This window comes from Microcaecilia unicolor, chromosome 3 (assembly GCF_901765095.1).
Source record: "Microcaecilia unicolor chromosome 3, aMicUni1.1, whole genome shotgun sequence".
Taxonomy (NCBI): domain Eukaryota; kingdom Metazoa; phylum Chordata; class Amphibia; order Gymnophiona; family Siphonopidae; genus Microcaecilia; species Microcaecilia unicolor.
In genome coordinates, this window is record NC_044033.1 from 146,987,293 (window position 1) to 147,002,438 (window position 15,146).

At 40.8% G+C, this 15,146-nt stretch overlaps 1 protein-coding gene across 1 annotated transcript in view; it reads right to left on the reverse strand.

Annotated features, from left to right (window-relative positions):
- The window catches only part of TTC13 (tetratricopeptide repeat domain 13), a 182,176-nt gene that overhangs the window by 154,556 nt on the left and 12,474 nt on the right, over window positions 1-15,146 (reverse strand). The window contains 2 exon segments of the mRNA XM_030194686.1: window positions 3,446-3,521; window positions 10,881-10,975. Of these exon segments, the coding sequence (XP_030050546.1) occupies window positions 3,446-3,521; window positions 10,881-10,975 (171 nt within the window).

Genomic DNA, 15,146 nt, shown 5'->3' on the forward strand with positions numbered 1-15,146 from the left:
GGGGCAAGACGTAGGGGCTCAGGAAGTTTATTCCAGGCGTAGGGTGCAGCGAGACAGAAGGCGCAAAGTCTGGAGTTGGCAGTAGTGGAGAAGGGAACAGATAAGAAGGATTTATCCATGGAGCAGAGTGCACGGGAAGGGGTGTAGGGAAGGACGAGTGTGGAGAGATACTGGGGAGCAGCAGAGTGAGTACATTTATAGGTTAGTAGAAGAAGTTTGAACAGGATGCGAAAACGGATAGGGAGCCAGTGAAGGGTCTTGAGGAGAGGGGTAGTATGAGTAAAGCGACCCTGGCGGAAGACAAGACGGGCAGCAGAGTTTTGAACCGACTGGAGAGGGGAGAGGTGACTAAGTGGGAGGCCAGCAAGAAGCAGATTGCAGTAGTCTAAACGAGAGGTGACAAGGGTGTGGATGAGGGTTTTGGTAGAGTGCTTGGAAAGAAAGGGGCGGATTTTACGGATGTTGTAAAGAAAGAAAAGACAGGTCTTGGCAATCTGCTGGATATGAGCAGAGAAGGAGAGAGGAGAGTCAAAGACGACCCCAAGGTTTCGAGCTGAGGAGACAGGTAGAATGAGAGAGCCATCAACAGAAATAGAAAACGGGGGGAGCGGGGAGGTGGGTTTGGGGGGGGGGGGGGGGGAAATGAGAAGCTCGGTTTTGGTCATATTTAATTTCAGGTGGCGTTGAGACATCCAGACAGCAATGTCAGACAAGCACGCTGAAACTTTGGTTTGGATGCAAGATGAGATATCAGGGGTAGAAAGGTAGATTTGGGAGTCATCAGCATAGAGATGGTAGGAAAAGCCATGGGATGAGATTAATGAACCAAGGGAAGAAGTGTAGATAGAAAAGAGGAGGGGACCAAGAACAGAACCCTGAGGTACGCCGACAGTCAGAAGGATAGAAGTAGAAGAGGATCCACCAGAGTGAACACTAAAGGTGCGGAGGGAGAGGTAGGAAGAGAACCAGGAAAGGACAGAGCCCTGGAATCCAAGTGAGGACAGGGTATCGAGAAGTATGCTGTGATCGACAGTGTCAAAAGCAGCGGAAAGATCAAGAAGAATGAGGATGGAATATTGACCTCTGGATTTAGCCAGTAATAGGTCATTGGAGACTTTAGTAAGCGCAGTTTCGGTTGAGTGGAGAGGGCGAAAACCAGATTGTAGTGGGTCAAGAATAGCATGTGAGGAGAGAAAATCAAGGCAGCGGCGGTGAACAGCACGCTCAAGTAATTTGGAGAGAAAAGGAAGGAGGGAGATGGGTCGGTAATTATAGGGACAAGTAGGGTCGCATGAAGGCTTCTTAAGGAGGCGTACTGGTATGTGTGATTTGCTCAAGAAAGAAGGGGTATCTGTTACTCTGGGAGGACATTTGCCAATTCTCTCTCAGAGCACAGGGCTCTGCTTTCTTAGGCTCTTCTTTCTTTCTTTCGCTGCTCCCCCCTTCTTCTCCAGCTCTACCCCACAGCGTCTCTCTTCCTCTGAACACCACTATCCTTTCTTTCTCTCATTGATTCCCATCTAAACACACACACCGATACAGCATTGTAATACCTGTACTAAGTGCTGTGAGCCTATATATATATGCAAATGCAATATACTTTCTATATATATCCAAACCCATGTGGATTGTGTATTCTTTGGGAACCCACTGCCTCTGTGAACTGGACCCGGGACCATCCCTTGACAACGAATGCTGACAGAGCCCAATGCAGTTGAATGCTCTGTCGGGCCCAGAGGTTGTAAAATGGTGGCTGTGCTCCGTGCTTGATCAGACAGAGGCTGTTCCTCACTGTCAAATCGGCCTTGACAATATGGTGCCCGTTCTCACTCTCTCCAAGCTCACAGTCTCCACAAGTTTTACCCCAGATGAGAAAGAATCAGGACTGATACTCTGTCCCACACTCTCTAATAAACCTCTTTCCTTCTTATTTTTAAAGGTTGTTTTGCTGGTAAAGGACAGCTTCACAGGAAAAGGGGAGAGCTGAATGGAGAGAAGAAGGAAATTTGTGTGGCACCAGAGACAGGGATCTAAAGACCTCCAGATATGACTCTGCAAACTCAAACCACCCACAAAGCTCAACTGGAGACCAGTTTACCAACTACACCAGGAGCAAATCAGTCAGAACCAGAGGCTGAAAAGTGTGTCTATCTACCTGCTGGAGACAGAAAATACTAAGGATACCAAGAGAGAGATGCTCAGCTCAGTTTTCAGTTCTCTACCTGCATCTGCTGGACAACTACCCCACAAGTTCTGGAACAGTGGGAAGCTATATAATGGAAAGAATATTTCTAATTTACATCAAAACTTCAATTCCCATAAATTTTCCTGTACAGATTCAAAGTATTTTAACACCTGTCACTAGGGCTGATCCTGCCACTAGGCATCTGAGTGGGTAGCAAACTTTTGGCTGCAGTGGCACAGTTCCAACATGGCAGGACAGGACTACTTAAATGCTACACTCAGTGTGGTGTAGGGTCTTTAAACATAGGCCCACACTCAAGCACTGCTATGCCCACCCCTACGCAACATAAGTCTACAGGGGAGGAAGACAGCAGCAAAAAGCACAGCAGAGGCTGGGTAGAGGAGGGAGATGCTCATACTAGCCACCTGGGAGAGGGGGCGTGAATGGGGGAGGCAAGGGAAAGGGTGATGATGCAAGTTGGAGCCTTGGTGGAGGGAAGGGGATTAGAGCTTTAAGCGAACCTGGGAATAGAGTCTGAATCACTCCAGGGGAGAAGGGGGCCATTGCTGAAGTTTTGCCTAGCAAAGGAAAAGCAGACACGGCCAGTAGAACAGTTAAAAGCAGACGCTGGTGCTTCAGTACTTCCATTTTGAGTTTTGATGCTATACTACATGCAAATCACTTTTAAATGATTCCAGAGACAAATAACAGAGGACCTTTGATGCAGGCAGATGCTGAGACATTGCCATGGCAGGTCAACCCCTCAATAAACCATCCTTTTTATACATTGCGTGACTCCTGTGGCCATTCTTTATTCCATCCTGACCGTCTCCGCTTTTCCTTTGCTATTCACTGAGGGCGTTTCTTCTGACTTTCTTTAAATTTTGCCTAGGGCATCCGATACCTTTGTGTGAGCACTGCCTGTCAGTCTCATTACTCAACAGCAAGTAACCTTTTCAGACCATGCAAATGCGTTCTGTCAAATAGATTACATACATCACATTCTTCATCTGTCTGTTCTAAAACTAACAATTCCATTTCAGTTTTTAGCTTCACTTTGAAAATGTATATTTAATAATTTATTTTGTTTTGGTAATGTAAGATTAGAAGTAGAAATCCATAACCAGCAATAAAACATCTCAAACTACAGTGAACACAAAGTTTGATCCTGATATTTAGAGTTCAGCTTTTTCACAAAGTCACTTTGGTTGTGCTCTCTTGACAAAAAAAGGTATGAACCATATGAAGTGAATAGCTCACCCAGTTCTTTATTGATACTCTCATTCTCAGTAGCGAAAGGAAACCTCTTTTGTTCAGCAAATAAGTTTGCTTGTTTCTGTAAAACAAGATGTAGGTAGAAATGTGAGGGTCTGGGGAAAAGTTCTGGGAAACCAATGGTATGAAAAAGTGATACTAAAATTTGAAATATTTTCTGTTCCTATCTGGACGCTGTTAATGTTCTTTGATGCAAACCAGACTTCATGTATTCTCTAGCACTAAACCTACCCTTTTGGCTCTTTCTGATTTGTCAGGCTGAACTTTGACAGAGGAACTGATGTCTTAGGATTTATTTGCAGCCTTTGACCTAGTGAACTATTCTATTCTCTTTCAATACATTTCAGGTACAGTTCTTAAAAGTGTCCAATAGGTCTTTTCAGTTTCACCAGGCTAACTGTTTCTGCTCCAATTTCCCTACACTACGAGTGTTCCTCAGGGGTTTATTCTTGGCCCTATTCTGTTAATATGCATTTGGTTCCTTTGGCACTTCTCAGACATACAATATTTGGGTTTTATTTTCTTTAATACATAGAAGATATACAACTGCATCTTCCGATAAGCTCACATTCTGCTTCTTTCTTGATTGATGTTTCTTCTTGTTTGGTCAGGATTGCCAATTGGTTAGTCACAATGGATTGCAAAATGCCATTTTATGGGGGGGGGGGGGGAGGTCAGGAGATCGTATTCTACCTTCTATCATTTATGATACACCAATTCCTTTGAAGGTCACTATCAAAATACTGAGAATTGTTTTTGAAAGTCATTGTCCTTTTCTCTACAGACTTCTGAAATGTTGAAGAAATTGTTTTACGCTATAGCAATCAAGAACTATTCAGCCACAGATTGATAGAAAAATTGTCTTTTACTTCACTCTTAGTTCTGTCATGCTTAGATTACTGTAATTCTTTTTTTGCATGGTTTACCTCCAGGCTTAACCTCATAAGCTTCAGATTATAAAAAAATGCCTCCATCGAACTGCTCTATAGAGCAAAGAAATATAAGTGGTGTCACCTTATCTAAAGAATATTAACTTCGTGTTTTCTTGCATACCATTTAGGATTACACTAGCCCATAAGGCTTTCTATACAGGTATTCCTCCATTTTTGTACAACGCTTAATCTCATATGTTCCTTCTAGAGCTCTTCATTCTCCTCATAGGAACATTTGTGAATAATTCCTACACATATGCAGATTCACCTGGACTCTATTTACCATTCTTGTTTTTCAAGTTGTAATGCCTGTACTGTGAAATGGACTACCTCTATACATTCAGAGACCTCTTTCTGTAGAATTTAAAACTGCATTTAAAAAGGTTATGACAAATATTAAAATTTCTCAAGGATAAGACCTTGTTTTGGTATGGCACTGCAGCAGTCCTTATTTCTAATCACGTGTGTCCTTGTGACTTGTACTCTTTCCTAATGTTTCCACCTCTTTTCTTTAATATAGTGCTGTGAACATATTGAAATGAATTGTAATTTTTACTTTTGTGGTCCCTAGTCTCTGTCTTTTTATTTAGTTATTTGTATGATCTTTATAAAGGAGGGAATGCCATGAAAGCAGAGGCCCGTGTGTCACTACATAGTAGAAACCAGCAAGAGGAATAGTGAAGTCAACAAGGCTCTCCCACAAAGAAACAGAAGGACGAGAATTGTAACCAATAAAACCTTCATTCTTCGAGATCCGACACAGCACTGTGTTTTGGCGTAAAGCCTACATCAGGAGTCTGTGCATGTAAATCACTGATAAACATAAATGTATCTGGATAACAGTCTTTAAAAAGACGAAATCCCAAAATATGGAGACAGTGTGAGGTGCAGCAAACTGATTCCATGCACAGACCCCTGATGTAGGCTTTACGTTGAAACACAGTGCCATGTCGGGTCTCGAAGAATAAAGGTTTTATTGGTTACATTCCTCATCCTTCTGTTTCTTTGTGGGAGAGCCTTGCTGACTTCACTATGATCTTTAAAAAAAAAACTTTTTTTTTTTTTACTTTGCAGTATATCAAAGTTGATGATGATGAAAAATGAGTTTATGAATACTATTCAAAATACTGTTATTGCTGGTCCTGATCCTTCAAAATCCTCTCTTTATAAAACAAAGCCTTAACACCTAGTTAAAATTTTTACAAAGAATTACAATTCCTGTCTAGCGTAACCATAGTTTGGCAATAGCAATTCCTCACAATCAATGTAGTCAAGAATGATTTTACATACATTATGGAGACAATAAAACAAAGTTGTTTACTAAACCTGCAACAGGTATGCATAAAAGACATCTCAAAAAAGATACAGTGGAATTAGAAAAGGTGCAGAAAAGGGCGACGAAAATGATAAAGGGGATGGGATGACTTCCCTATCAGGAAAGGCTAAAGTGGCTGGGGCTCTTCAGCTTGGAGAAAAGATGGCTGAGGGGAGATATGAAAGAGGTCTATAAAATAATGAGTGAAGTGGAATGGGTAGACTTGAATCATTTGTTTACGCTTTCCAAAAATACTAGGACTAGGGGGCATGTGATGAAGCTACAAAGTAGTAAATTTAAAATGAATCGGAGAAAAATGTTTCTTCACTCAACGTGCAATTCAACTCTGGAATTTGTTGCCAGAAAATGTGGTAAAGGCAGTTAGCTTAGCAGTGTTTAAAAAAGGTTTGGACAGCTTCCTTCAAGAAAAGTCCACAGACCATTATTAAATTGGACTTGGGGAAAATCCACTATTTCTGGGATAAGCAGCATAAAATGTTTTGAACTTTTGGGGGGATTTTGCCAGGTATTTGTGACCTGGATTGGCTACTGTTTGGAACAGGATGTTGGGCTTGATGGACCTTTGGTCTGTCCCAGTATGGCAATACTTATGTATTTATGAGAGAAGGATACTAGACCTCATGTATGGGAGGAGTCCAGGCTGGAGACAACACAGAAGAAGCTGTTAAAGTTCCAGGGGAGTTTTAAACAAAGCTAAGGACATCTCAGTTCTATGTAAATTATTAAATTAGAAGAAGTCAACTCTTAATTAAGGTGGGTTTTTTTGAGGACTAATATCCTGTTGTAATCCAAGAATACCTTTAACATGTAAGTTAAACAGTAATAGGAGATTATGGCAGATAAAGACCAAAAAGAGACTCGGAAAACTCAAAACAGGATTACAAAAAGGCATGCAATTTTGTGCTCATACCCTGACAGGGACACTAAGTTCCTTTCCAACAATTCAGTAACTGAATTGTTTTGCAATACTGCTGTAAAAGGCATATAGTAGGCATCCCGTGTTGAGCAGCATACCAAGCGCCATCACTTGCTGAGCTATATTGATACTGAATCCTAAATAGCAAGAGAGTTTAGAACCAGCTTTTATTCATTCATTGAAATTGGAAAGTAAGATTGTTTTGACCCCTGACGCAGGCATATGCTTATGGCTAAACAAAGCTGTGTCGGGTCCTCTTTCACTTACAGTTGCTGATCATAAGAATAATAAAGAATCATCTGGTTCCAATATATGCTGATTAACTCTACTTTCTAATCTGACGGTGGTTTGTTCCATTCGTGGAGGTTTCTTCCTTCTTTGTTTTGCACTGTTCTGACAGTTACTCCTGCCTCCGAGAAATGAAGGAAGTGATCCCTACAAGAAAGCCTGCAACACAGAAATCAGTCTAGCAAAAGAAATAGCAACCAAAAACATAGACTAGGGTGAGATCTTTAAGTTGCCTTATGAAGTGGCTCAAAAGGATTTTAGAACAAAGTTGAGATTCTATTTGGACATGGTGAACAAGGAGGTTTGAGGTCAATAACCCCTTTCAAAAAGTGGATAATATCTGGATGAGCTACTAGAGAAGGGTGTAGAAAGCATCTCTAAAAGCAAGTTAGAGCAGCTACCTGAACACGCAAAGTCCTTTCTAAAACCCTCTTGAAGGAATGCCAAAATCTGAGGTAACGAGGACTGCCAGGAGAAATAGCCAAATATCAAGCCTCTCCAGGCGCTCACATAAGCAGCAGTAGAATGAAACCCAGCTTGGAGCAAGGTCCTGATCACCTCTTCCAAATAACCTTTCTTTCTCACTTTCAACAGCTTAAGAACCAGGCCATAAGACCAAAGAGGAACAGATCCTCTATCTGAATTGGGCCTTGAACCCTCAGACCACCAGAAGAAAAATTAGATCTGCATAGCAAGGCCACCTGAGCCAAACCGTAGCCACCAGAATCACTTTTCCAGGATAATGTAGTATGAAGTGAAGAACCCTGCCAATTATCGGCCAGGGAGGGAACACACAGAGCAGGCCCGACTCTGGCCACGGTTGAGTTAACACATTCAGGCCCTCCAAACTATACTCTCTTCTTCTGCTGAGGCATGGCACCCCCATTTCTTTGTGATCACAGAAAAGACCTTGCTGGAGAGTTCCCATTCCCCCCGGGTCTAGAGTTCTTGCTTAGAAAGTCCATTTGGACATTCAGCGTCCCCACAATGCAAGCTGCCAAAATCAATAGAAAGTGACTCTCTGCCCACTGAAACAATAGGTACACTACCAGAGACAGCAGCGCACTTCGAGTGCCCCCTGGTTGTTGATGTAAACTATCGCTGTTACACTGTCTGACAAAATCCTGACCAGGTGACCCTGGAGAATCAATTAAGGTCAATAGGGCTTGATGAACTGCTCTAAGCTCCAGATAATTGATTGACCACAGAGATCCCATCTTGGACCAAAGGCCCTGAGCATTGTGGCATAGGCACCAAGCTCCCCAGCCTGGCAGACATGCATCCCTTGCGTTTAACTTTAAAAAAAGGAGACTATGATAAAATGAGAAGAATGATGGGGGGGAAAAAAAAAACTTGGAGGAGCGGCTGCGAGGGTCAAAAATTTACAGCAGGCGTGGATGCTGTTCAAAAACACCATCCTGGAAGCCAAGGCCAAATATATTCCTCGTATTAAAAAAAGGAGGACGGAAGACCAAACGACAGCCGGCGTGGTTAAAAAGTGAGGTGAAGGAAGCTATTAGAGCTAAAAGAAAATCCTTCCGAAAATGGAAGAAGGAACCGACTGAAAATAATAAGAAACAGCATAAGAAATGTCAAGTCAAATGCAAAGCGCTGATAAGGAAGGCTAAGAAGGACTTCGAAAAAAAGATTGCATTGGAGGCAAACACACATAGTAAAAAAATTTTTTAGGTATATTAAAAGCAGGAAGCCGACAAAAGAATCGGTTGGACTGCTACATGACCGAGGAGTAAAAGGGGCAATCAGGGAAGACAAAGCTGTAGCGGAGAGATTAAATGAATTCTTTGCTTCGGTCTTCACCGAGGAAGATTTGGGTGGGATACTGGTGCCAGAAATGGTATTTGACGCTGACGAGTCGGTGAAACTTAATGAATTCTCTGTAAACCTGGAGGATGTAATGGGGCAGTTCTACAAATTGAAGAGTAGCAAATCTCCTGGACCGGATGGTATTCATCCCAGAGTACTGATAGAACTGAAAAATGAGCTTGCGGAGCCATTGTTAGCAATATGTAACTTATTCTTAAAATCAAGCACAGTACCGGAAGATTGGAGGGTGGCCAATGTAATGCCAATTTTTAAAAAAGGTTCCAGAGGAAATCCAGGAAATTATAGACCGGTGAGTCTGACATCAGTGCCGGGCAAAATGGTAGAGACTATTATTAAGAACAAAATTACAGAGCATATTCAAAAGCATGGATTAATGAGACAAAGAGGCGTATTTCCATTGTAATCTATGGAACTTTGTAAGGCTAAGTGCTTTGAAAATGAGCCCCAAAGTCAACATTGATTTAGTGAAGGGAAAACTTGCCTCACCAATCTATTACATTTCTTTGAAGGGGTGAACAAACATGTGGACAAAGGTGAGCCGGATGATAGTGTATCTAGATTTTCAGAAGGCGTTGGACAAAGTACCTCATGAAAGACTCCAGAGGAAATTGGAGAGTCATGGGATAGGAGGTAGTGTTCTATTGTGGATTAAAAACTGGTTAAAAGATAGAAAACAGAAAGTAGGGTTAAATGGTCAGTATTCTCAATGGAGAAGTGTAGTTAGTGGGGTTCCCCAGGGGTCTGTGCTGGGACCGCTGCTTTTTAACATATTTATAAATGACCTAGAGATGGGAGTAACTAGTGAGGTAATTAAATTTGCTGATGACACAAAGTTATTCAAAGTCATTAAATCGCGGGAGGATTGTGAAAAATTACAAGAGGACCTTACGAGACTGGGAGACTGAGCGTCTAAATGGCAAAGACGTTTCATGTGAGCAAGTGCAAAGTGATGCATGTGGGAAAGAGGAACCCTAATTATAGCTACGTCATGCAAGGTTTCACGTTAGGAGTCACATACCAAGAAGGGATTTAGGTGCCGTCGTCGATGATATGTTAACACCTTCTGCTCAGTGTGCTGCCATATAATGTATATGTATAAGTTATCTGTTTTATGATAAACATTATAAACTGAATATAAATTATGTTTACAAACAGCCTAGAATTTTGTGATTGGCGATATATAAATGTTTTCAATAAATACAGTAAAAGAATAATATACTTCAGTGGTCGCAGACATACTATGGTGAAATTTTGACAGCACAGACAAACATAAGGGTTGGGAACAACTGAATCAGTACATCTGACAGTACCCTGTTAAATATTTGAGCCCCAGGCAATGCTTAGTTTGGCTATTTCTTAATCTTGCCACGGAAAGAGGCTTCAAAATATAATTTAGTCGTCTTCTGAGCAAAAGGATAAGCCAAAGAGTACCCAACTGGACAAGTTTTAGCCCCAACTGGTAGGAGTCCCACCTTAAATGCAAAGCTCCTATTGCTGCTGGATGTTTCCATTTTGTGCTAAAAGCAGCAAAGCACTTGATGTCAGCTTGCTGCCTACATCCCATAAGGGAGCAAGATGAGCTAGTACAAATTGGATATTCCCTACACATCAGGAACTTCAAACCTCAAGGCAGAAATGCTGGAGTTGGATGTCTCTAAAATCAACTGTGTAGATAAAGGACATCTGTCTAGCTAGATACAAGCTTTTGTGTGCTTTAACCCAAAAGTTACCAATCACTGTAGCAAGGATGTGTTTACTAAAAATGTAAATAAATTGCTCAAGGCACTACTGCATACATACACTATTGCATGCTTTACCTGAAACAGTGTAAGAACTGGATTTAATTTCTAAGCAATTGGATCACTGGCTTTTTCTTTGTTTTGTTTTTACCAAATTTACCTCAATCTTTAGGGATCCCCTGAGTGTGGTGGTTTAAAGTTCTTGGATTTAAGTTAAAAGAACTTTCGAATAGTTGATTGGAGTGAAGGTGCTTTTTCTCTCTTCATGGGGGCAGGAAAGGAGCTTTACATATAGGCAGTAGACATTTCTGGTCAGCACTGATAGTTGATTTTAGCATTTATCTTATTTACAAAGAGAGCTTACCAGAATTTTTTCAGTATTGAGTGAGGCTAAGGATTCACAGGCTAAGGATCCTCTTGGTTCACAGTCTGCATCGTAGAAGTTCAAAAATGGTGACTCTGCAAATGCAAAACAGTTTTCATTAGCATAGTAGACTGAAATGGCCTATGCCCAGTAAGATGGTCAGGGTTGTAACTGCCGAGCCATTCAAGTTACCCCTCTTTTACCCTTGTCTTTTCAGAGTGGTTATTTCACTACTATTTTGAGCTGAAATGCTCCATGCCTGCCTTGGTTTTCATCCTCTTGCCATTGTATAATTCACGTTTTCTTTATCTACTTCCGCCATCATTTATATTTCTAAATTGTTATGTCTGTATAACAAAAAAAACAAAAAAAGGAACCAAGACCCACAGAAAAAAAAAACCATTGTCAATCTCTGTACAGATTTAATGGCTGCTTTATAATTAATGATTTTTTTTGGGGGGGGGGAGAAGAGGGAAGGGGATTTTTTTTGGGGGGGGGGGGTGCTTTTCTTTTACCAATATTGTAAGGATTCAGTAATTCGCTAAAAAAAAACATGAAAAAAAATCAGTCTACACTTCAAACAAGCGTTAAATTTAAGATTCATGGAACAGTGGACCTCTTTTACTATAGTGCATTAAGCAGTTAACATAGGAATTAGTATATCCTAACACTTAATGCAGCAGCTTGATGTTTAGTAAGGACTAATTCGTATGCTAGCCTCCAAATGAGAAACAGGATGTGAAAAGGGTGGCGACGATGACACACACTTAACACGTTGACTATTAACACAGCAGATAATGTAGAGCAGTGTTAACACAGTATATTTATTATTTCTGTATTAACTGTATGGAAAGATGCATAGCTAAATCCCACCAGTTAATATGAAAACTCTGCAGTTAAAACACCTTTATTTGGGTTATTATGTGCAATAACCTACAAAGTTTTAAGAAAGTTGGTATCAATGCCCCACAGACTTAAAAACAAACAATAATAAATGGAAGACAGGGAGATAACATAAGCCTAGAGCAGCCTAACTGTAACCCCTACTGCTTATAGTAGGAGTTCTCAGGAAGAACTGCAAAAGGTTTGCGTTTCATGATATTCACAAACCATAGAGGTTTGTGTGGGCTGGGGAGGGAGGGGAGGAGTGCCCCCCTTAAAAACATTGTGAGTGCTAACGTTGAAGTGGTCTCTCTCCCCTTACTGCCAATATTTATTTATTTTTATTTACTTCAATTTATATACCGTATCTTATTGCTACTGCAAGACAGTAAACAGGTAAACTACACATATGGATATCCATTATGACTACTTAGAAGAATCTGAATATACTAGCCGTTAAGCCCGTAACAACGGGCTAGTTTTTTGTTTTCCTATGGCCTCCCCCCTCCCCCCTCCCCCCCCCGTCCACCAACCCTGCTCTCTCCCCTGCCCTCCCCCCCAGCGTCTGTTTCCCTCAGTTCCGCCCCCTCCTTCCCTCCCTGCTCCCTCCTCCTCCGATTTCCACGCCCATGTCCAAGCCCTCCTCCCTATTGGGCTGTACTGCTGGTGGAGGCAGGGCTTGGACTTCTACCTCTCAGCGTTCCAACTCTACTGCGCATTTGTAGGTGAGTCGGTCACTTGCCGTTTATATGTTTGATATACTGAGAGAGGCAAAAAAAAAATAGTAACCCCTACAGTTTTTTGCTGTTTTCTCAGCAACTGCTTGGAATTTCAATGTGAAATTTAAGTTTTATTTGTCATTACTATCTACATTTACGTGCTGAGTAAAATAAGATTAAAAACACAGCACAGTTACAGACTTTTTAGCGTAATCACCCAGCGGTTTTCATGTGTTCAAAAATATTTACACTGTAAAACTACCATTATTTGAAAAAAAATTAAAAAACAGGATATCAGCTCACAATGACGTAGACTTTAGTAAACAATTTAAATTTGATATGATAATTTATAGATAAATTATATTTTAAAGAAATTTGAGTCAGAATGGCAATCATGGGCAAGGTGCTGGTAGCGGACAAAATGAGAATGTAGACACTAAGTAAAAAAGGTTTCTAAGCAAAGGCAATAGTGGATGCACATCACCTAAAGAACTGGAAGCTCAGCACTGTGAAGAAAATTTGTTGGCATATCTGGGGAGCAATGTTGGAGACCTATCACAAGATCCACACAAAGCTGCAAACAATTGCCAAACTCCAAGAAGCGCTGCAGATGATCTGGGACAACCAGCCACAGGGACCAATCAACAGAAGAGGTGCCGTGAGCAGGACAGAACTTAATTGGTAAATTATTTGCTGGGAAATTGCTTTTAAACTTGTGGTAAGGTAGATAAGAGTTAAATAGGTAATCTCAATATTTTTGTTTTTATTTAGCAAAGGCAGTTTAAGGAATAGGGTTTTGATTGTTCATTTAGCCTTTAAAGTCTCTATTACAGTTCTATAGGCTAGCAAGTAGAGGATTATGCGCAAATTTACCACAGCATCAGTGTAGAGCAGAGCTGATAGGTCACAGGTAACCCCAATTTGAGTTTTAACTTTAGGTTGCAGCACAGCTTAGTTTCTAGAGTATAAAACCTTTTTCCCTCATAGTTTTAAAACTGCCACAGCCTACAGTAAAAGGCTAGGACATTAAATCAGGCACGGACGTTGCTTAACAATACCATCTCGGAAGCAAAGACCAGATGCATTCCACATATTTACAAAGGTGGAAAGAAGAGAAAACGACAGCCAGCATGGTTAAAGGGTGAAGTGAAAGAGGTTATTAGAGTTAAAAGAATGTCCTTCAAAGAATGGAAAAAGGACCCAAATGAAGAAAATAAGAAACAACATAAGCATCAGCAACTTAGATGCAAAGAACTGATAAAGAAGGCTAAAAAACAATATGAAGAGAAACTTGCTCCAGAGGCAAAAACTCACAGTAACAACTTTTGCAGGTACATCAGAAGCAGAAAGCCTGCGAGAGAATCCGTGGGATCATGAAGGAACAAAAGGGGCACTCAGGGATGACAAGGCCATGGTGGAGAGACTGAATTAATTCTTTGCTTCACTCTTTACAGAAGAAGATGTACCAGAATGTTTTTCAATGTTAATGATGAGGAGGAACTGAAAGAAAGTTCTGTGAACCTGGAAGACATACTGAGCCAAATTGACAAATTAAAAGAGTAGTACATCACCTAGACCAGATGGCATACATCCAAGGGTGCTGAAAGAACTCAAACGTGAAATTGCTGATCTGCTGTTAGTAATCCGTCGTTAAAATTGTCCATGGTTCCTGAAAATTGGAAGGTGGCCAATGTTAATGCCAATTTTTTTTAAGGGTTCTGGGGTGATCCAGGAAATTACAGACAGGTAAGGCTGACATCAATGCTGGGCAAATTAGTGGAAACATTTATAAAGAATAAAATTATGGAACACATAAATAAACACGGTTTAATGGGACAGAGTTGAGGGAAGTTTTGCCTCAACAATTTGATTCATTTCTTTGAAGGTGTGAATAAATATGTGGATAAAGGTGAGCCGGTCGATGTAGTGTATCTAGATTTACAAAAAACATTTGACAAAGTTCCTCATGAGAGACTCCTGAGAAAATTAAAAAGTCAAGGGATAGGAGACAATGCTCTGTTGTGGATTAGGAATTGATAATTGGACAGAAAATAGACAGTAGGCTTAAATGGCTATTTCTCTCAATGGAGGAGGGTGAATAGTGGAGTGCCGCTGAGATCTGTACTGGTTCTGATGCAATTTAACACATTTATAAATTATCTGGAAATTAGGACAAGTTGATTAAATTTGCTGATGAAACTAAACTTTTCAAGGTTGTTAAAACACATGTGGACTGTGAAAGGTTGCAGGAAGACCTTAGGAAACTGGAAGTCTGGGCATCCAAACGGCAGATGAAATTTAATGTAGACAATGCAAAGTGATGCACAGTGGGAAGAATAATCTGAATCATAGTTGCCTAATGCTAGGGTCCACCTTGGGGGTTAACACCCAAGAAAAAGATCTAGTTGTCATTGTAGACAATATGATGAAATTTGCCCAGTGTGCGGTGGCAGCAGACAAAAAAGCTAACAGGATGCTAGGAATTATTAGGAATGGGATACCATAATGCCTCTGTATCGCTCCATGGTGTGACCTCACCTTGAGTGCTATGTTTAATTCTAGTCACCGTATCTCAAAAAAGATATAGTGGAATTAGAAAAGGTCCAAAGAAGAGCAACCAAAATGACAAAAGGAGATGGAACGCCTCTCATATGAGGAAAGGGTA